The sequence below is a fragment of the Fusarium phalaenopsidis genome (assembly GCF_050370095.1).
Source record: "Fusarium phalaenopsidis strain FUZ10S chromosome Unknown contig_32332, whole genome shotgun sequence".
Classification (NCBI taxonomy): Eukaryota; Fungi; Ascomycota; class Sordariomycetes; order Hypocreales; family Nectriaceae; genus Fusarium; species Fusarium phalaenopsidis.
The window spans coordinates 3,338,665-3,358,914 of NW_028145391.1; the positions used below are offsets into that span (position 1 = coordinate 3,338,665).

At 53.1% G+C, this 20,250-nt stretch overlaps 9 protein-coding genes across 9 annotated transcripts; 7 read left to right on the top strand and 2 right to left on the bottom strand.

Moving 5' to 3' along the window:
• Positions 1-1,333: 1,333 nt before the first annotated feature.
• Positions 1,334-3,529, top strand: LRP88_14046 (uncharacterized protein; the record flags this gene model as incomplete). The annotated part of the gene is made up of 5 exons (XM_083250398.1): positions 1,334-1,645; positions 1,698-1,894; positions 2,369-2,567; positions 2,774-2,968; positions 3,020-3,529. The coding sequence occupies 5 exons, from the start codon at positions 1,334-1,336 to the stop codon at positions 3,527-3,529; spliced, it is 1,413 nt and encodes a 470-aa protein (XP_083094732.1).
• Positions 3,530-4,471: 942 nt separating this feature from the next.
• On the bottom strand, positions 4,472-5,494 carry LRP88_14047 (Alpha/Beta hydrolase protein; the record flags this gene model as incomplete). The annotated part of the gene is made up of 3 exons (XM_083250399.1): positions 4,472-4,645; positions 4,696-5,049; positions 5,129-5,494. 3 exons carry the CDS (start codon positions 5,492-5,494, stop codon positions 4,472-4,474), a joined length of 894 nt encoding a protein of 297 aa, XP_083094733.1.
• An 886-nt stretch (positions 5,495-6,380) lies between these two features.
• Positions 6,381-7,657, top strand: LRP88_14048 (uncharacterized protein; the record flags this gene model as incomplete). Its single annotated transcript, XM_083250400.1, has 2 exons — positions 6,381-6,566; positions 6,617-7,657. 2 exons carry the CDS (start codon positions 6,381-6,383, stop codon positions 7,655-7,657), a joined length of 1,227 nt encoding a protein of 408 aa, XP_083094734.1.
• Positions 7,658-8,211: 554 nt separating this feature from the next.
• Positions 8,212-10,108, top strand: LRP88_14049 (uncharacterized protein; the record flags this gene model as incomplete). Its single annotated transcript, XM_083250401.1, has 7 exons — positions 8,212-8,517; positions 8,578-8,679; positions 8,729-8,773; positions 9,055-9,441; positions 9,515-9,647; positions 9,707-9,826; positions 9,876-10,108. 7 exons carry the CDS (start codon positions 8,212-8,214, stop codon positions 10,106-10,108), a joined length of 1,326 nt encoding a protein of 441 aa, XP_083094735.1.
• A 1,175-nt stretch (positions 10,109-11,283) lies between these two features.
• On the top strand, positions 11,284-12,777 carry LRP88_14050 (WD40-repeat-containing domain protein; the record flags this gene model as incomplete). The annotated part of the gene is made up of 3 exons (XM_083250402.1): positions 11,284-11,321; positions 11,377-11,545; positions 11,638-12,777. 3 exons carry the CDS (start codon positions 11,284-11,286, stop codon positions 12,775-12,777), a joined length of 1,347 nt encoding a protein of 448 aa, XP_083094736.1.
• Positions 12,778-13,828: 1,051 nt separating this feature from the next.
• Positions 13,829-14,161, top strand: LRP88_14051 (uncharacterized protein; the record flags this gene model as incomplete). Its single annotated transcript, XM_083250403.1, has 2 exons — positions 13,829-13,977; positions 14,029-14,161. The coding sequence occupies 2 exons, from the start codon at positions 13,829-13,831 to the stop codon at positions 14,159-14,161; spliced, it is 282 nt and encodes a 93-aa protein (XP_083094737.1).
• Positions 14,162-14,716: 555 nt separating this feature from the next.
• On the top strand, positions 14,717-16,796 carry LRP88_14052 (ankyrin repeat-containing domain protein; the record flags this gene model as incomplete). Its single annotated transcript, XM_083250404.1, has 2 exons — positions 14,717-15,120; positions 15,179-16,796. 2 exons carry the CDS (start codon positions 14,717-14,719, stop codon positions 16,794-16,796), a joined length of 2,022 nt encoding a protein of 673 aa, XP_083094738.1.
• A 109-nt stretch (positions 16,797-16,905) lies between these two features.
• Positions 16,906-17,669, bottom strand: LRP88_14053 (PdxT/SNO family; the record flags this gene model as incomplete). Its single annotated transcript, XM_083250405.1, has 2 exons — positions 16,906-17,368; positions 17,416-17,669. 2 exons carry the CDS (start codon positions 17,667-17,669, stop codon positions 16,906-16,908), a joined length of 717 nt encoding a protein of 238 aa, XP_083094739.1.
• A 1,364-nt stretch (positions 17,670-19,033) lies between these two features.
• Positions 19,034-19,957, top strand: LRP88_14054 (SOR/SNZ family-domain-containing protein; the record flags this gene model as incomplete). The annotated part of the gene is made up of 1 exon (XM_083250406.1): positions 19,034-19,957. The coding sequence occupies one exon, from the start codon at positions 19,034-19,036 to the stop codon at positions 19,955-19,957; it is 924 nt and encodes a 307-aa protein (XP_083094740.1).
• Between the last annotated feature and the right edge of the window lie 293 nt (positions 19,958-20,250).

Below are 20,250 nucleotides of genomic sequence, written 5' to 3' on the forward strand. Positions count from 1 at the left end.
CAAAACTCCAGAGTGACGCGATCCAGACATCTGGGGACTCCATGCCGACTCCATATCAACGCAGGAAAAGGCGGAGATGAGGTTTGTGAAACAGCAGATGGTCCACTGACAAGTGAACGGGCCTCTGCAGACGGCCGTAATTCGGTGCGATAGAGGTCATTTGCAGCTTGCAGGCGACATGGTTGGCAAACGACATATCTCGGCGTGCTGAGTATCGTGCATTTTTAGCTTGTGCTGTCTCATAAGAGTTGTGAAGTCCAGCTGATATCGGTGCGCAAGGCGTCCCTGTCTCTCAACAAGACGGCCAGTCAAGCTTTCGGGTCTGGTTTGTCGAGTTCTCATCCGCTAGGACTTGAAACTCCGGACCGAGTGCTGAGGCTCTCAGCTTACTCCAGAGCCATATTCCCAGGCTTACCAACCCATGGTGTTGAGGGTATGCTGGGGCTCTAATCAACCAGCCAGGTTGGGAGTTGATTATTCGAGCACTCGCTAAGGATGTGTCGATCTCCATACCATCATTGCCTCTTCTTATCCTTCATAGTTGTTATGCTGGACGAGGCGCTGCCTCCAAAAAGCCACTCGCCAAATTGGCTTGCCGCAAGCGAAAGTAGCGCTCAGTGTTTCCCGATGAAGAATTCATGATTGGACAAACAGCTCGGCTTGCGTATCGAGTATCTGCAGATCCTGTCGGTAGCCGTGCCAGACGTGGCTGTCACCACGGGAACCTAACCCAGCAATATGAACGCCGAAATCTGGCATAGGACATTAGCCATATATGCGATCATAAACGAAGCTATGAGCACGGAGGAGTCTCGGCATCGGTTAGGACATTCTCCTTGCGACAGAGTGTGCAAGTCCGGGTCTGAGATCCCAATCTTGGCGTTGAACTGACAAGGACTCGTACTCGACCTTTCATTATTCCGCTCACCGAGGATAGCTTTCACATCACACCGCTACTGTTAGCAAGTATCAAAGCATGTTGACCACAATATCTTCGCCTTTTTTAGCTTGTCGAGTTCTTGATGCTTTTGCCTCCCTCTTTGGGCTATCCTAGCAAAATAGAACTCACGTGGAACATGTTATCGCCTTTTTTCTTCGAGGACTCATCTCCAACATGAGACACCATGATAGTGCAATCCAGCTTTAGGTTCGGCCTCACCGGGAAAGGCACACCGAGCCGCGCCCTAGCGTCCTGGTCGAGGCTTGCTTCTCCCTTCCGTCATCATATCGGCATATCGCGAGCAATTGAGTCACTGTGATCTTCCTATAGCCCACCAACTCTCTAGAACAAGCTCTCTTGGATCAATTGAGGTCCTTCGTCCACTCAGCCATCATGATCTTCGACTGTGGCACCTGCCAGAGAATGTTCCCTGCGGGATCCAAGGCTCGGGACCAGCATTGCCAAGCAACAGGACATTCACCCCCAGCTTTTGAGTGTGATACGTGTTGCTTCTACTTTGATGACGAGCATGATCGACGAGACCACATGGATCTGGAGAACCACTGGGTTCCAAATGCACCCGAATGCAGCTTGTGTTACTTCAAGGCGCCAACGGTACAAGAGGTCAAGCATCATGAGCTTGGGCACCACTTCTACTGCGGCGAGTGCAATCGCGAATTCCAGAACTTGAACAACATCCGACAGGTGAACCAGCCTTTCTTGTGAATCAGACAGACACCAATGCTAATGTTTCTAGCACCTGAAATCACGACGGCATCAGGGTCCCGGGGTCACCTGTCCATTCTGCGAAGTCTCGTATGGCGCCGCCACGGGCTTGGTCTATCATCTTGAAGGAGGTTCTTGCCCCCGGGCTCCTTTGAATCGAGACAAGATGTACCGAGTGATCCGGGAGCGCGATCCCAATGGAGTCATCTCAATCAAGGCTCTTGAGAGGTACGGCGACAGGATCTTTGAGGTCAACCCAACAGACGTGTGGAACTCTCAATGTCAAGCATTCGAATGTTATCTCTGCCATCGGCTATTCAGCAGCCTCTACGGGCTGAGAAGTCACTTGGCATCACCAAAGCACCAGCAGAAACTATATCATTGCCCATCTCAAACTTGCCGCTAGGAGTTTGTCACCTCGGCCGCACCCATCAACCATCTCGAGAGCGAAACATGCAGGTTCATACGCTTCCAGCAGGTACAGACAAATATTAAGAATATCGTGTCATCAAACAGGATCATCGAGTTTGAGTTTCGCCCTATGTAGGGCCAGAACAGGTTGACAAGTTGGAACAGGCTGCCATGTTCGACCAAAACACCATGTAGCTTAGAAGTTTGGCCATCACTAATTACCATTTCCTGGCACTTTAACCACAGACTTCTAATCAGCCGCAAATTGACATTGCTTTGCCTGGTCGCCAGACTCAAGTATCTAGCCTTACGGATGCCCCCCCGCGAGCGCGATGTTGGATCTCGAGCCGTGTCACTTGGTGTGCAAGACCACATTCACTACAAATTCCGTGCCTCTCTAGAGACATCTCTCGAAATCGAAGCCTCGAGGACTGGGAATCACTACCCAGGTATCGAGGAGTCCATGGGCCGGGTGCCTCCTTCCCTCTGGGTTCGTATACAGCCAGGCCTCAGGAGTTGCTACTCATCACGTGCTCTCCTCCCTCTCATCTTCTACACCTACCCACCTTCCCTCTCCCATCTTTCTCCTCAAGCCTCTCTCCGCCTTGCCTTGTACGCTGTGAAACCTATTATTCGCCTACATCTTCAAGCACTGTCCGTTCCGTCAAGATGGTCTTCTTTTGTGGAACTTGCTAGAGGCAGTTCCCTGCCGGATGGCACGCCCGAGAGCAGCACTGCGAGGACACAGGGCACGAAGCGCCAGAGTTCGAGTGCGAGATGTGTGACCGTTACTTTGATGATGACGAGGATCGCAAGGACCACGAGATCAACAATCACCTCTACTGCTCTGATTGCGAGCGCGAGTTTTCTAACTGGAACAATATGCAGCAGGTTTGTTCACCCCGCGTCTTGTCCTCAAACCCATAGACCTGACAGCATCAGCACCTCAGGTCGTCTCGACATCGTCGCCATGATGATCGGCAAGGTGTTGTCTGCCCCTTCTGCAGAGCCAACTACCGAACTGCGACCGGTGTGGCCCATCACCTTGAGCGCGGTTGCTGTCCGAGAGCACCCCTTGATCGAGATCAACTTTACCGGGAAATCAGACGGCGTGACCCAAACGGCTACATTTCAAACAAGTTTCTCGAATGGCATGGGACAACTACCTACGAAGCGACGCAACTCGCCTGGAACCCCCGGTATCGGCAGTACGAGTGCTACCTTTGTCACACCTTGTTTCGGCACTTGTCGAGTCTCAACCAACACCTTGAATCCCCACGGCATCAGCAGAACCTGTACCACTGCCCAAACCGGTCGTGTTTCAAGGAGTTTACGACGTTGGCGGGCCTGATCAATCATTTGGAGAGCGAAAGCTGCAGCTTCATGCGTTTTGAGGCGGTGCAGAATGGTATCCGAGGATTGGTCTCTTCGAACCGACTGATCGCGTTCTAACTGTTCAGAGGAGGCGGACGGTCTCATTGCATCTTTAAGGGGTTCTGGGGAGTCATGAGGTCTGTAATAGTAATACCAAGGCATAGAGTGGACTTCCAGGGGATGCGTCGTCATGTATATGTGCTGAGGTTATAGCAGGCATATTCAATTCATGTTCAGCAGTTCTCACTTAACCTAGAGTCCAAATTCTGTCTAGTTAAGCTAAACCCCGCGGAATATCAATTACGGAATAATAAGACCCATGCCATTGCCGTACAAATGCCGTAATTGACGCATGACCACCACACATTAGTCGCCGAACACTTTTACCTATAACCCGACAATTAAGAAGCCGGGGGGTCCGGCCTGACAACGTTGCACCGGCAAGAGACAGAAAATGGAGACATGTTAATCGAGTCAATGAGACCCAGTTCTCACTAGCTCTCATACACCGGCAGGGTTGCAGTTTCGAGTCAAGAATTTGCCATGAATGGGTCAATAGTCGGAATTAGCCGGACGTTGTGGGCTATTGAATCTCCTTTCTCTGGATGTGGCGAATAGCGACACCGTTGTGGCCAACAACTTGAGTCGTAGCAAAAGGGGTCAGAACACTTCGAGTTCTTCTTGTCGTCGACTTGAATCAAGCTCTTCGGTCCGCCGTTTCTGAGAGCCAAAACGGGTATTGATCTGAGCGACAAAGACATTCAAGGAATGATCTCATGGGCGACTAAACTTGGCTACGAATTGACTTTGGCGCCGTCTCCGGCAGAAGATTCTAGCGCCCGCGCGCCGCAACGGAGGGAGTTTCACAAGAGTAGCTTAGATTACGGTAGAGGGAGCGGTAGTTAGGTTTCGCGGTTGAATGAATAAGGTTGTGATTACATGGAGACGAAACGTGATGGGCTGTTTAGTTCAGAACGATTCAAAGCTAATGATTCAAAGCTATCCTATAGGGTCTATCTACTACGCATACTTCTTGATTATCTTCAAGATGGCCTCCTCGGTCTCCTTGGGGCTGGTCGCACTCAGGTAGTGGCCAGCACCATCGACAAAGGTGAGTGTAGCCTCGGGGCTCGAGGTGAAGAGCTTGATGTGCTCGGCAGGGACATTCTTGCCGAACACGGGGTCCTCGGGGCCCTAGGTGGCATCAGTATATGATGATGTGATAGGAACGACGAGTGACATACCTGAAGCCAGTAGACAGGGCACTTGACATCACGAAGGCGAAGCAACAGACCATCACGCTCGAGGAGGTTGGCGACGGCGGTTCGGAGCTTCTTACGGCCCTCATCGCCGCTGTACACCTGCTTGAGGGTTTCATCCCAGAAGGAGAGTGTTTCAGCTGAGGGGTTGGTGCCAAAGCCTACGGAGGAGACCAGGCCGCGCCAGACCTCGTCGACAACAAAGTCTGGGGTGGGAGTGGCGCTATCCCAAGAGTCGTAGAAGGGGCGCAGCGACGTCTTGGGGTCCCAGCAGCCCTTCTCGCGGGACTCGGAAGACTCGTAGTCCATAGAGGTACCGAGGGGCAGGACGCCGAGGATCTAAGTGGGTGAGCTATAAGTTCCGCTTCTGTACTAGGAACCGTCCCCGGAAGAACCGGCGTGTTTAAGAGGGACGTACCTTTTCAGGGGCCAGGAGAGCCATACGCACGACGATCCAACCGCCTTGGCTGGTGCCGAGGGCAAAGGCCTTGTCGATGCCAAGGGCCTCGAGAACCTGGAGACTCATGACAGCCGAGTCCCAGTAGGTGAAGTGCTCCGAGGGGCTCGAGGTGGCGCCATGGCCGAGGGGCTCGATGGCGAGCAGGTTGACGGCGTCGGTCAGGGCCTTGCTACTGAACTGGGCGTCAAAGAGTGACGAGGTGGTGCACATGGAGTTGACGAGGACGACGGTGGGCTTGCTGGGGTCGACGGCATCGCCCGAGAGACGGTAGCCGGCCTTGATGCCGCCCAGGTGGGGAACAACGATGGTAGTTTTGGCAGCCATGGTCTGACGACTGGTTGATGAAGATCTCCTAGCAAGCGAAGACTGGTCTGAAGAGGAAAAAGAAAAGGGTATACGTACGAAGAGGAGAAAGAGGGAAAGCGAGGAAAACGTCTCTCCTCTTGGGGCTAAGCTCGCTATGTACCAACTCCATAGAAGCCCACACTGGTGCGTGCGTCTGTTCGCGCCCGCGTAGTTGCGTGCGACGATCAGGGGCAAACAATGGTTTGCAGCAGATTCTGGTGTCGCCGCAAAATGGTGGGCAGATCGAGGCCGGAAGAGGATAACTGCTCCGAGGAGGCGGCGCCGTTCCGCTCCGGGAGTGACGGGTCCCCGAAGGACGGACCCGCGAGAAAACGGCCTCTCCTCCTGTGGAGGGTTTAGTTTTCAAAGTCTTAGCGGGCCGGACCGTTGAAGACTAGAGAATTGGGTATACAAACCGTTGTGAAGAGGCTTCTTTTTTGCAATTCTTTCCATCAACTTACAACAAAGACTCGAGAATCTGTGATCTTGTTTCGTTTCAGGCACGTACGAGCATCGTCCACCAGCGGCCGAGGAGCCGAGGCAAGGCTCCACCACATCAACCGGCACTTGCAACGCTGTCCAGCTCGTTCTGGTAAAGCGGCCCGCTTAGAGTGCTTACGGACGACACCGACGCCACGGAGCAGGGACGAACTGATTCAGACCCTTGCCTGAGTCGCAAAAAGAGGATCAGATGTCACTCCTTTGGGGCGAACTAGTTCTTGGGCTCACTCGTCAGGCCATGGCCGGCGAACTTGAGTTGCAGGTTATTCAAGAGTAGAGGTTGGCCCACTCGCAAAATCCGTTCATGTTTCTTTCTCTTTTCAGATAATATTGTTTTTTCCTTTGTTGTTTCATTGTGGAAGACATGTCTTCTGATTCTGTGCTTCCTGGTCTCCCGGGCTTTGACCCCCAGAATATCCAGCCATGGACTGTCGAGGTTGTCGTGTGCATGACGGTCCTGGCACTGGCTTCAGTTGGCCTACGACTGTATAGTCGACATCTCAAGGCACAGCAACTATGGTGGGATGACTATACCATCATGTTCTCGATGGTGAGTAAAGTGTGTTGCTCGGTTGTCAGGATCCAAACTCATACTTGTAGGCATGGAATCTAGTGGTCGTCGGTTTCATCTTCGCCATGCACTCGTGCGGTATGGGCCTCCACGCCGACAAGGTCGATCCCAAGGACATCGTCATGATGGCAAAGTGGCTGGTGGTGGCCGAAGTGCTCTACGCCTGGAACCTTGGCTGGACCAAGCTGAGCCTGCTGCTCATGTACTACCGCATCTTCCGGGTGCCCTACTTCAAGAAGATGGCCTGGATCGTCAGTACTTTTGTCTTTGCATGGGTCATTTGCATCACCTTCCTCTTCATCTTCATCTGCATTCCCGTCGAGAAGCTCTGGTACCCGGACATTCCTGGTCGCTGCATCAACCAGGTCGGTACGTGGATCGCCAACGCCGCGAGCACCATTTTCACCGACATCGTCATTCTGATGCTGCCACTGCCGCCCATCTGGAAGCTGCAGCTGGGCAGGTCCGAGAAGATTGGTCTAACCACCGCTTTTGCCCTCGGATTCTTCGTCGTCTTCGCCTCGGCCTACCGAACGAGTGTCCTCTTCACCTACAGCAACTCCGATCCTACGTATACGCTCGCCCCGACGGTCGGCTGGACGGATATCGAGATGTCAGCGGGTATTGTTTCAGCGAATCTACCGACCATGTTGCCAGTCTTGAAGCTCGTGGCTCGGTTTACCGGACTCAGCAGCCTTGCATCAACTGTCCGCGCAGGTTCAAGGCCTACCTTCGGATCCAAGGGGGACAGGAGTGCCCAGGGCCTGGCCTCGCGGGAGGATACCAACAAGGGCACCAGGTCAAACTCCAACACCAGCTCGAGGGGGGATGACTTTTATCGACTTCCCGACGAGACCGACTCTGATGGATTGATGAAGGGGTCGGGATTTGGAGACTTGTCCACGGTGTCGGATGCTAAGCTGAGGCCTGACACGAAGGGCTATGAGCTCACAGTCAAGACGTACAAGTCGAATCCTGATAGGGATGATGATAGCGGAGAGGGGATTCTCTTGCAGGGTATTCGGGTGCAGAGGGAGTTTGAGCAGACGACTACGACGCGAAAGCCGTGAGGGAACGATCACAAGTGTATTGATAGATGAAAAAAAGCGTGAGAATTGGCCAAAATACAGACAAAAATAATACAATTGAAAACAAATCATCAAGCCCATTACCAAGACAGTGAAGCCTATGGGTTGTTGTGTTCAGGGGGTTCTAACTAAGGCTAATATTGATTCCTGGGTACCTATCCATAGCAAGGTTGGGCGGACCGCACGTTCGATATTGAGGTGTTCACCATGCAGTGCCATGCCACCGGCGCAGCAGTGCAAGAATACATGAGATTGATTTGGGAGAGAATCCTGCCAAAACAATCTCTTGTTTTCTTCCCCTCCCTCAAATCCCTCCTATAACCGTTGTCAGTCAGGACAATAGAAGCCACAATCAGCCTCCAGCTGCAAGCCAACAGGCTTCTTTGTTACAATCTTTCCTCTTCGACCTTCAGGGCGCCTTCTTTCCTATCAATCACCATCTCCTCAAAACCACGCCGAAAGTGCTTTTCAGTGCCTCAACTTCATCAAGAGACTTCTCCCCAGTGGTTCTGCAGAAGCAACCTTGCAACCACGAGATGGCTTCCAAGATCCCCCCTCCACAGATCCCGCCGCCAAAGCCGCCGCCACCACTATTTGATGTGTTGACGACTACGGCGGATGACCTTCGCAAGCGTTTCGAGGCAGGAACCATCACCAGCCTGGAGATTGTAGAGTCGTATCTCTCGCATATCGAGGCACACAACACCACCGGCGCAAAATGCAGGGCCATCATCTCTATCCCTCCCAGATTTCAGCTTATCGCCTGGGTTGCTCAGCTCGATGAAGAACGCCGACGAGGGGACGTGAAGGGTCCTCTTCACGGAATACCCATTCTACTCAAGGTATTTACTTCATTTCCTCTCTAGTGTTCATGTTACGTTGCTAATCCGGACTTCCGGCAGGACAACATTGCTACTGACACGTCTCTCGGGATGCCAACCACCGTCGGATCCTATGCTCTCTGGGACTCCTGCCCAGCAGGCAATGGCCCAGTCGTCGAAAATGTACGCCACGCCCTCCATGAGCCCATACCTTCTAACAAAAATTGATCAGTTGATCAACTGCGGTCTCATCATTCTTGGAAAGGCCAACATGACGGTAAGTCTTCTGAAGAATAAGGCCTCAAGATGTGCCTCGAGGTAACAATGTAACAGGAGTTCGTGGGGATGAAGTAAGACCGATCCCATGATGGCTACGGCTCCCTCTCAAATCATGGGGTTGTCTGACGTGAACAGAGGCGTGAGTGGGTGGTCCGCGGTCGGGGGGATGTGCGAACCTGCGTATATCCCTACTGGTTACAAGATCGGAGAGAAAACTCGCGGTGAAACTGTAAGACTCTGCAAAAAGCTTCTTTCATTACATTAACCCACTGTTTATAGACACCTGCCGGTTCTTCGACTGGATCTGCAGTGGGCGTCGCCTCTGGGTTCGCCCCAATCTCTGTGGGAACCGAGACTTCTGGGTCCATGGTATCTCCCGCTGCTGTTGCAGCTCTATACGCACTCAAGCTCACACCAAGCTCCATCCCGATGACTGGGGTGATGGAATTGACTGCTTGCTTTGACACGCCAGGCGCTTTTGGCAAATCAGCATTGGATGTAGCTCTCGCCTGTGATGCTCTTCTAGCCTCACACAGCGGTACGAGTCTGGCCTCGTCCGTATCATCTATGAGGCTTGAGGACGTTTCAGTGGCCTTCGTTGACATCGAAAAGTGGAGGTTGCCTGCCGGTACTCAGGTTGACGATCCGAAGTACTTTGAGCAAACCGTAAGTACATGCGACTGGCGCATTTTCCTTCTCTTCCGGTCAATCAGGGATCCAACTTGCTCATACTTCACAGGCCCGAGAGTATCAGCAAGCAAAGGACACGCTACGACAGAGTGGTGTCAAGGTTGTCGACGCATACATCATCCCTCCAGAGGAGTACATGATAGGTGACACGAACGTCGACGATTTGATGGACAAGATCATCAGTAGGGAATTCGAGCGAGAAACATTATGGTGACGATTAGCCTGCTAACTTGGTCAACAGGATGCCAAGGAAAGAATGGTATTGAGCGCTACCTCAAAGCCCTCAAATTCTCCAAGGTCAGAACTTTGGAGCAGATCCTCCAGTTCAATGAAGACCACGCTGAAGTTGAGCTTGACAAAGGTATGGTACATGATCGATCCTTCAGAGCATATCTAACGTGTGGTATTAGGCTACTGCCCGAACCAAGGTGGGCTATCGGGGCTCGTCACGGAATCGAAGCCGGATGAGGAGGTTTCGGAATGGCCCGAGGAGTGTAAGCGCTGGGCGGCCACGGAAGGAATAGACAAAGTCACCTCAGAGCAAGGTGTGGCTGTCGTCGTATGTTGCTCAGACAGCTACTTTGCAGGCGTCTCAGTGGCAGCGCGTGAGTGCAACACATCTCCTCCACTGTGCAGTTTCTAACCAACGTAAGATACCCGATGGCGGCGGTTCCTTCGGGGTATATTGAGAGTAGCGGACGGCCATACGGCCTCCAAGCCATCGCCCCAGCCGGTCAGGAGGCGAAGCTGGTCAGGTTCATGGCGGCATGGGAGCGCGTCTTTCCGCCGAGACGGGTCCTTGAAGCTTGTGAGAAGGCGAGAGTTGGTTTGGAGGAATGGAAATTCGGATCGCGCCGCTCCGAGGATAATGATTAGATTGACCCTGTAACGCTCTGGCGTGTTTCTCAAAGAAAGTACCTACCCGTGTGACGGGGGGTTCAGGTCACGCTGTTCGCACTGTATCGTCAAGCCAGCAAGTTAATGATAGCATGATATCAAGGAATGATATCTGCTCAGTATCTAATTTTGTTGCAATAATGATATAACTCTGCTAAGGATCTACCATTATGTTCTAATCTTATTCTAATTGAGATCTATTATTATATAATATTGTGTTGATTTCTCATCATTACGCTGGGAAGTTGACCCAATGGTGAGACGGAATTCTTATGCTATACTGTCCTGAACCCCCCTTCACCCATCGGGAGGGGTGTGACTTCTCTATAGCTACGTTCGCAGGTAGAGATAACTAGAACAATAGCACAACTAAAAATACAGCAAAAAGCTCTTCATTATAAAGACCCTTACTAATACCATAATGGTAGATAAACACACGACTTATCTCTTGATGATGCGATGCTTGGTTGAAAATCCTCAAATGCTGATCAGCAACTGTAGGGTAGGCGCACTACGGCGAACTCCACGTGATCTTGGGCAGCGGCTCAGGCCCGTTTGGCTGCACCGCTCTTTGTTCCACGGTTGTTGAAGCCCCTGGCGAAATCGCGTCGCCTTTTGATGCGCATTCTGCTCTGCTCCCGCTGAAAGAGCCGTCACCCTTTCCTTTGTGCTCTCCTCATTCTGCCGTTTGACCGACCTCCCCATTGGTCGTCTCCTCAGCTATCGCCGTCGCCTATTCCTCCTCCACCGACACGTCACCGAGGAAGCTCTCCCACCAAAACCCGCCGCCCCTCCCCCGCGGTTTTAATCGACGAACCCGTCTCGCATGTTTTCCTCGTCAAAGCGACCCGACCGCCACTGAACGATACTTGATTCCTGGGTCCCGAGCTGCTCTGTAGAGCAGAGCGAAACACCACTACAATGAGCCGGACCTTGACGAGCCGGCAGGCCGAAGAGCTGTTCGTACAGGGGAGCTCCTGGAGCTTGTCACTTACCCGTCTGACCGCACTGCAGGCACAAATCCATCATCGCATACCTCGCCGCGAATAATTTCCAGGATAGCGTCACTGCTATGAGGACAGAGCTCAACCTCGGAGAGGAAATCTTTGATCCTGCCACCGCTAAGAAGTATGAGACGTTGCTAGAGAAGAAGTGGACCAGTGTTGTGCGGTTGCAGAAGAAGGTATACTACCTGCGCTCTGTCGCATGCCCCCTCGGCTAATGAGGCGACTCTCCCAGATCATGGATCTAGAAGCACGAAACGAAGTTCTCCAGACCGAACTCGACAGTGCTACACCGACATCCCTATCCAACCGCAAGCAAGATCCCGCCTCCTGGCTTCCGGCCGGACCACCGCGACACGTCCTCCAATCGCACCGAACACCCATTAACTGCGTTGCGTTCCATCCCATCTACTCATCCATTGCGTCCGGAGATGAAGATGCCATCATCAAGATTTGGGATTGGGAATTTGGTGAGCTGGAACGAACGGTGAAGGGCCACACCAAAGCGGTGCTCGATCTAGACTACGGTGGACCCAAGGGCCACACGCTGCTCGCATCGTGCAGCTCGGATCTGACTATCAAGCTATGGGACCCATCCGACGAGTACAAGAATATCCGCACACTTCCTGGACACGACCACAGCGTGAGCGCCGTTCGGTTCATTCCTTCAGGGGCCCCTGGAGCACCACTTTCCGGCAATCTACTCGCGAGCGCTAGCCGAGATGTGACGGTGAGGATATGGGACGTCACCACAGGATACTGTCTGAAGACGATACGAGGACATTCCGATTGGATTCGCGACGTGAGCCCATCCTTAGATGGAAAATACCTTTTGTCGACCGGCAACGACCGAACGCTGCGACTATGGGATATTTCAATGAATACTCCAGAGACAAAGATGGTCATGATCGGTCACGAGCATTGCGTCGAGTGCTGCGCTTTTGCCCCCCCTACGTCTTACCAGCACCTTGCGACCATGGCTGGATTGAAGAAGGCTCCTCCAGCCAGCAGCACGGCCGAGTTCATGGCGACGGGATCCAGAGATAAGACTATCCGACTTTGGGATAGCCGCGGAACGTGCATCAAGACGCTGATCGGTCACGACAACTGGGTCCGAAGCTTGGTGTTCCATCCCAGCGGCAAATTCCTTCTGTCAGTATCCGATGACAAGACAATTCGATGCTGGGATTTGAGCCAAGAAGGAAAATGCGTCAAGACACTCGAGGGAATGCATGAACACTTTATTACCAGCTTGCGATGGGCGCCCCCGATCACCAAGGGCCCGGCGGACGAGGCCAACGGTGAGATTGGGACACCGAAAAAGGCAGCAGCGGCACCTCAAGATGTACAGATCCGCTGTGTTATCGCAACTGGAAGTGTGGACACGTCATTGAGGATCTTCTCACGGTAATTGGATATGCTTGGAGCCGTGAGCGGCAACGTGAGAGTATTGGACACGAAATAGGAGGGAACCAGGGCACTGCTTCAACAGATGGAGTCAGCTGGCCGGTAGCCGGACATACATGCAACGGGCACGTCTACGCCTCGTGCCGACATTGCTTTCAGGACGACTCTGTCGACCCTTGCGCAGCGCCTTTCTGAGAGGACGCCGCGCACGCCCCGACAGCGGCATTCCGCCCTTTTGGAATTCCTGGGGGCTGTCTCGGAAGCGTCAACACTTGGTCACAGGCCGAAATCCTGCTCTTAGTCGCCTGGGTGATGGACGACCCGGGCTTTTGGACAGGATTCAAAGTCTAGAAGCTATACTACAACACACAAACATACACATCAACACAACCTTCTACAGACCATCCGCCGTCACATGCGTCCAGTGCTTGGGAATTTTACGAATGATGTTAGATACCCAGACGAATGTTACGACAGTGAAATTGAAGCGCTTGCTATAATGCGGCTCTTGTCCCTGGTGACTGTGATTGATGGGGGGTCAAGAGATGGAGGTGTCTTGGGCTGGACGGGACGTGAGGAATGGAACTTGGGAAAAAGCATTTGTAGAAGATGGGGGCATCATAGAGAGATATTTCACGTATGTATTAACAGATTGAACTTGAACCATTGGCAGTGTTGATGAAGTTGTCGTTGACGAACTTGGTTGTGGAGCGATGGCTGTCGCAAGTGTAGAAACGGCCATTGAGGAAGCCCAATCAATGGATCATGAGTCTCCATTCAATTTCATTTATTTACTAGCGGACTCTGTCTCAGACCTCTTAAGACTTTCATGGTGACGATATCAGGAGGAGAGCGGCTACGCATCAATGACGCCACGATCACTCATGTTCCCACAGCGGAAACAACGATGGAGGCTGAATTCTGTTTACTTTTTTAATTGAGTGATTCTAATGAACGTCATTCGTGCTTCTGATCTTTTATTAATAGCTGATGCTGTGCCTCGTCTGTAAACACTCCGGATCTGCATCAAGCATATTTGTGATACCAGAAACACCATGTCAGCCATGGCCACCCGTTTTGTGCGACCCCTGCGGCCGGTGATGTTGGGGCAGCGCGGTTTCTGCGTGTCAGCACAGCTTCGACAGAGTGAACAGAACCCACGGTCCAAGTTGTCTTCAGAGGGACCCATGTCTCAAAAGAATCAGTGAGTTCGCGCATAACTCCTTCAATGAACCAGTTTCTGATAAGAGTCTAGGAACCAATCTTTTGTGATTGGTGGTGTTGGTCTTGCCCTTGGCCTGGGCTTCTTTTACCTCATGACACGGCCCGAGAAAGCAAAGGATCAGCCTATCGAAGGAGTCAAGACAAAGATTGCGAGTCCAAAGTAAAAGACCGATGGCTGGGAGGGAACCAGAAGCGAGGGATGCGAGATGGCGTAAGCAGAAAAGCAGGATTGAGGACACTTGAACGCATGCGGTATTATGGAGCGAGGGCCCTTTGTCAAATTGGAGATACGATTTAGGCAAGTTGTCACATTTTGCGGCGTCAAGGCAGCAGTTGATTTGCTACATGTTGATTGAGTGAACACTTCAGCCTAGAGAGAGGCAGCCCGGTGGGTGAAGCCATGATCCTGGCTAGACACGTGGTCTGGAGGAGGCCAAGCCCGTTGGACCGCGTCATCGCACACGACGCATTTCCTGCGGGTTCAGGTTCAGCCTTGCCTCGTTTACGCAAATTCAGCCCTATCGACTGTAACGGTTAGACCCAAGCGAGGGTTTCGAGTTGCTGTTGTTCTTGTGTTATAAGTCACTGGAGGCTCTTGGAGAGAGTCTAGACAGAGCCCGGATTCTCTGTCTCTTCCCCGCGGGCCTTTGTCGATCCACACACACAAACCCCTCAACACCATTCTTTTTTTTACTCCACCTTGAAAGATCCACGCCAGGATGGACGGTGACGGCTTCTCCGTCATTTCACTGACGTCTCTGGGATCGACCATCTCCCATAGGATCTTGTCTAGTGCCGAAGAGCTCAACGAACTCAACGGCTCGCTCGAGATTGAGAACTCGCAACTGGCACACCTTGCCGCGAGACTGTACCAGCTTCATCAGCATGTCGGACAGCTAGAGGCAGCGCTCAACGCGGCTGGCGTCATCTCGGTTCGGTTACAGACGCATCTGAGTCAGAGTCTCGGGTCGTGCGATGTCATCACCGCCGTGCTAAACAAGCAGGCCATGCGGCTGCAGGTCGACACGCTGCCTATGGTTGATGAGGTGTTTCTGGTAGTGTACAATGATGCTGTTGTTGCCTTTTCACGACTGTTTGCTTTCTTTGCCAAGGTGCTTTCGTTGTAAGCTCAAACTGTGAACCCTTGTGTTGCGATGCTTTGTTGACTCTTTTCCGTTCAGGCAAAGCCGGAATGAACAGGATGCCGCGCTTGACAGCTCAAGCGGCAAAGAGGTGTTTCACCATGTTAACCTAGCTTGTCATCAAGCTTCTCAGACCAAGGATGTGTTGCTCACTTCGGGGGCCCCATCTGATACTATCGCATCGAGTAGTAAAGGGCCTCTCCCCGGTGGCGACGTTGAGCCTCCACCCTACGAGCCTAGTTCATCACAGTCGCCCACTGCCGAGGCATCGAGCTCGTCTTCTGGATTTTCCAAGGGGTTGTCTTCGCTGACAAACTCGTTCAAGGCCATGACTGCTGGTCTTTGGCCGAAACCTGATCCTTTAGCGACGGCTTTTTGTCAAGCAGCTCTCCGGGGCGATGTACAGCAGATGAGCGGTTTCCTCGCGCAGGGTGGAAACATCAACGGTCGCAACGGAGAGGGAAACACGCCTCTTGGCTGTGCAGTACTCGCTAACAAGGAGGAAGCTGTCAAGTTTCTTATCGGGGCTGGTGCCGACGTCAACTCCAAGGACCTGAAGCTGCCACCTCTATTCCTAGCCGCCTCGGTCGGCAGCATCAACGTTGCGAGATTCCTAGTCAACCAAGGTGCCGACGTCGACCAAAAGAGTTGGTCAGGGCAGTCATACTTTGTGGATGTTTGCAATAGCGAAAACTTGGAGGGTATCAAGCTACTGCTGGAGAGTGGCGCTAAGGCGAGCACGACAACCTTGTCGGGACGACCCATGATTGCACAGGCTGTCAAGAAGGGCAACATTGAACTTGTTCGTCTTCTACTGAAGCACGGGGCGAGCGCAAACTCGGGAGATATCACGGGCAACTCTTTGCTAGCTATTGCGGCGAGCCAGGATCGCATGGATATGGTGCGCCTACTCCTCGAGAACGGCAGCAACGCGAGCGCCAAGACACTCACCGGGATATCCGTGATGGGAGAGTGCATCACCAAGAGGAAGCTAGACATGGCCCAACTTCTCCTCGAGAACGGGGCCAACGCCAACGTCAAGGATCTGGTCGGTCAGCCGATCCTCATCATCGCCATCCGCGACAACAAGCTCTCCGAGGCCGAGAGGATTAGAGTAGTGCGTATGCTGCTCGACCATGGCGGGTCTCCCAATGTTTCCAACGCCACGACGAGCGTGACGGCTATCTGCTACGCTATGGAGATGGGTAGTACTGAGATGGTCAAGATGATGCTTGCGGCTGGCGCTCAGACGAAGAAGAAGATGAGTAGTGGAGAGACTCTTCTGCTATATGCCATCGACCACGGCAGAAAGGATCAGGCTAGGCTATTACTGGAGAACGGCGCTGATCCGAATGCGACTGATAAGAAGGGGAGGACGCCGTTGATGCAGGCCATCTCGAGGAGGGATGTAGACTTGATCAAGTTGCTCAAGGCGCATGGTGCGGATGTCAACGTTGGAGGAACCATCTCGCCGGCCGAGCTCGCTCAGACGATGGGGAGCCCAGAAATACTGCAAATCTTGGGATTCAGCTCCCCAGCAAACAGGACACCTACATGGGCTGGTCAGACATCACAGCAAGGGGAGCAGGGGCAAGGTTCAGTACCTCGACCTCAGTCACCACCACCAGGATACGATGCGGCCATGGGCAAGGGCTAAGAATGAGTGGGTGAAGGAATTAATGGCTGATGAAAGCTGATACCCAAATATTAATAATGTTATTCCTTTTTCCTGATGCAACGCCTGTTTATGTCTATGCTGTGTCATTTTACTTCTGGTGAAGAATCTCGCGCAACCACCAAACGTGTATCCGCGCATCCTTTGTCAACTCTGGGTGGAAGCTCGTTCCTAGCACATTACCTTGCCTCACGGCGATAATGTCTCCCGAGTCATCCTTGGTGTTTGCCTGCGATAGGCCGGGCTTCATCTTGTCCACCCGACCGGGCAGCTTGGCGAGGACTTGTACGGGCGGCCTCTCGTCCTGAGAGGTGCTAATGATCTCTTCCACGACAGGCGCGCGGATAAAGACGCCGGGGAAAGGCTCGCCGTCTTGAAGGAAGGGAAGGTCAAGGCCGGACTCGAAGCTCTCAATCTGACGACCAAAGTGGTTGCGGTGGACACGCACAGCGAGACCACCGATGAGTTCTTGGCCGCCCTTTTTGGTGGCGTTGGCTTCATCGGAGAGGAGGATGAGGCCAGCGCAGGTTCCCCAAACAGGCCGTTTTTGAACTCTGTTTCAGTTAGCACAGAGATAAGCACTCTAAGAAGGGGTTCTCACTTGACAAAATGTCTCAAGGGCTCAAGGAGACCAGACTGAGCGGCGACAAATGAGATTGTGGTGCTCTCGCCGCCGGGGATGATGAGTCCATTGCACTGGGCGAGTTGCTCTTCAGTGCGGACCTCGATGCAGTTGAACTTTGTCTTGGAGATGCCGTCGGTAGACGAGAGGTACTCGGCGGCCTTGTGAACGAGGTCTACATGCTCAGAGAAGCCGCCCTGGAGGGCGAGAACGCCAATGGTGAGGCTCAACATGGTGATGAGTTGGTGGTCTTAGAATATGATCTGTGAAAAAAGATAGAAACAAGATAGATGTATCTCGGGATCAACAGGTTGCGATAACGGAGAAGTTGTCACATCCTCGGAGGGTATGGCCGAAGGCGATTCTTCTTAGTCAGGGTCCCGTTAGCTAAAGAAGATCCCCAGATTCTCGTTCGGGAGATTGGAAAAAGATGGATACCGGAATATCCCAAAGAGGACTAAGCCGCGCATTAGTACCATGCGAGACGCACATGCCGCATGCAGACAAAAGGGACGCACAGAAGGCGGCGACGTTGAGGAGAGCAACTCCGAACTTTGACAAAGGTGAAGCCCCGGCGCGGCGGCTCCGGGGTATGCCGTGGACTAGCAAGGGGGGTACGTGAGTCAAGGAACAAAAGATCGAGTCAGCTTGACTGAAAGGCTTGGGGGATTCTAGGAGAAGCCGTTTCTGTACAATGCCGCTCATGCAGGTTGGTGGAGGGGGCGATATGCGGCTTTGGTGGGATAGGCTCGGGTGATGATGGGTCTAGAACTGGGGGGGAATCCGCTATCTCACCTTCTTAGAGGGGAATGAATGATGTCGTTAGGGCGGGCATTGTCATTGTCAATCGACAATTGATCAGGAACAATGGGAGTCTGTAGGTTATCCACGGATCTGGATTGTGGCGAAAAAGCCATGCAAGCAGAACAATCGGACTCTGCAAGTCAAGGTTTCAACACACCCTCAAAATGAGAGACATTCTAGAATCAAGGGCATGAGGGAGGGATCACGGGGGCCAGGGTACAGTAGATACGCCGAGACGCAATCTCTCTACCACTCATCTCTTGCATGATGCTATATCTCTTGTCCCTCTTCTTCCCGACAATTGCCGCAATCTCTGGAATCTCTGGCCTTGTTACATCCGCCCTATTGCATCCGTCGGAACAAGGGCGCGGCGCCTAGATCGGATGTCGGAGAAACGACCGCTAATAACGTAAGGAGGGGGGACATTAAGGTTTCTCTCCAAAGAAAAAAAAGTCTCTCGTCACATGTACATGAAGCGTGCATGCATTACGGACGCGGCGGACGCAGACTCTCACTCCGCAACCCGTGGTGCTCCGGCGCCGCATACCGGGGCGGCGGAGGAGGAGGGGCAACGCCGAGAAGGAGGGCTTCGGTATTGTTCTCTTGTCCTTCTTATTTGAGTAATACCTGCTTTTGGGTTTGCGTGTTGCTTCTTGAGTCAGAGACATAATAAAAAGGGTACGTCTCACAGACAATCTCCTTCTTTTACTCTCCTCATCTCCACACACACTCATCATCATCTCATTCAACTCCTCCTCTACCTACCACTCTTCACATACCGCATCCCATCACCATGACCAACGATACCTCCAACAACGGCGGCCAGGCCAAGTCCTCCTTCACCGTCAAGGCCGGCCTCGCCCAGATGCTCAAGGGCGGCGTCATCATGGACGTGACCAACGCTGAGCAGGCCCGCATCGCCGAGGAGGCCGGAGCCTGCGCCGTCATGGCCCTCGAGCGAGTCCCCGCCGACATTCGCAAGGACGGCGGCGTCGCCCGCATGTCGGACCCCGCCATGATCAAGGAGATCCAGGAGGCCGTCACCATCCCCGTCATGGCCAAGGCCCGCATCGGTCACTTTGTCGAGTGCCAGATCCTCGAGGCTCTCGGTGTTGATTACATTGACGAGAGTGAGGTTTTGACTCCTGCCGATGATGAAAGCCACGTTGAGAAGAGCCCCTTTGGTGTTCCCTTTGTCTGCGGCTGCCGAAACCTGGGTGAGGCTCTCCGTCGCATTGCTGAGGGTGCCGCCATGATCCGAACCAAGGGTGAGGCCGGCACCGGTGATGTTGTCGAGGCCGTCCGTCACATGAAGACCGTCAACCGCCAGATCGCCCAAGCCAAGGCCGCCCTCGCCGAAGGCGGCATCATCCGCATCCGCGAACTGGCCCGCGAACTCGAGGTCGACGCCGAGCTCCTCCGCCAGACCGCCGAGCTGGGCCGTCTCCCCGTCGTCAACTTTGCCGCCGGTGGTGTCGCTACCCCTGCCGACGCCGCCCTCATGATGCAGCTGGGCTGCGACGGCGTCTTTGTCGGTAGCGGCATCTTCAAGTCCGGCGATCCCGCCAAGCGAGCCAAGGCCATCGTGCGCGCGACGACGCACTTCAAGGACCCCAAGGTGCTGGCCGAGACGAGCACTGGGCTGGGTGAGGCCATGGTGGGCATCAACTGCGACACCATGAAGCCCGAGGAGAAGCTTGCCGTCCGAGGATGGTAAAGGAAGGTTTTATTTAATGGTTAAGGGAAAAGGCGAAAAAAGACATACCAGTGTGGAAGGGAAACCATGAGCTACTGAGAGAAAGGTCTCGTATGCGTTTGCATCAAAACTAGCGGGCGCTTGACGCCATAATTGAGAATTGCAGTTTGCCCATCCTCTGATCTATGCTTGTGTGACCATCAAGTATTAACATGATAAAGAAAGAAGGCAAGCATCTTGGCTGACAAAAGACGGCTCAAATGTATTTGTCGACTACATGTCGAATCATCTGTCTGGTATCTCTAGATCTCATG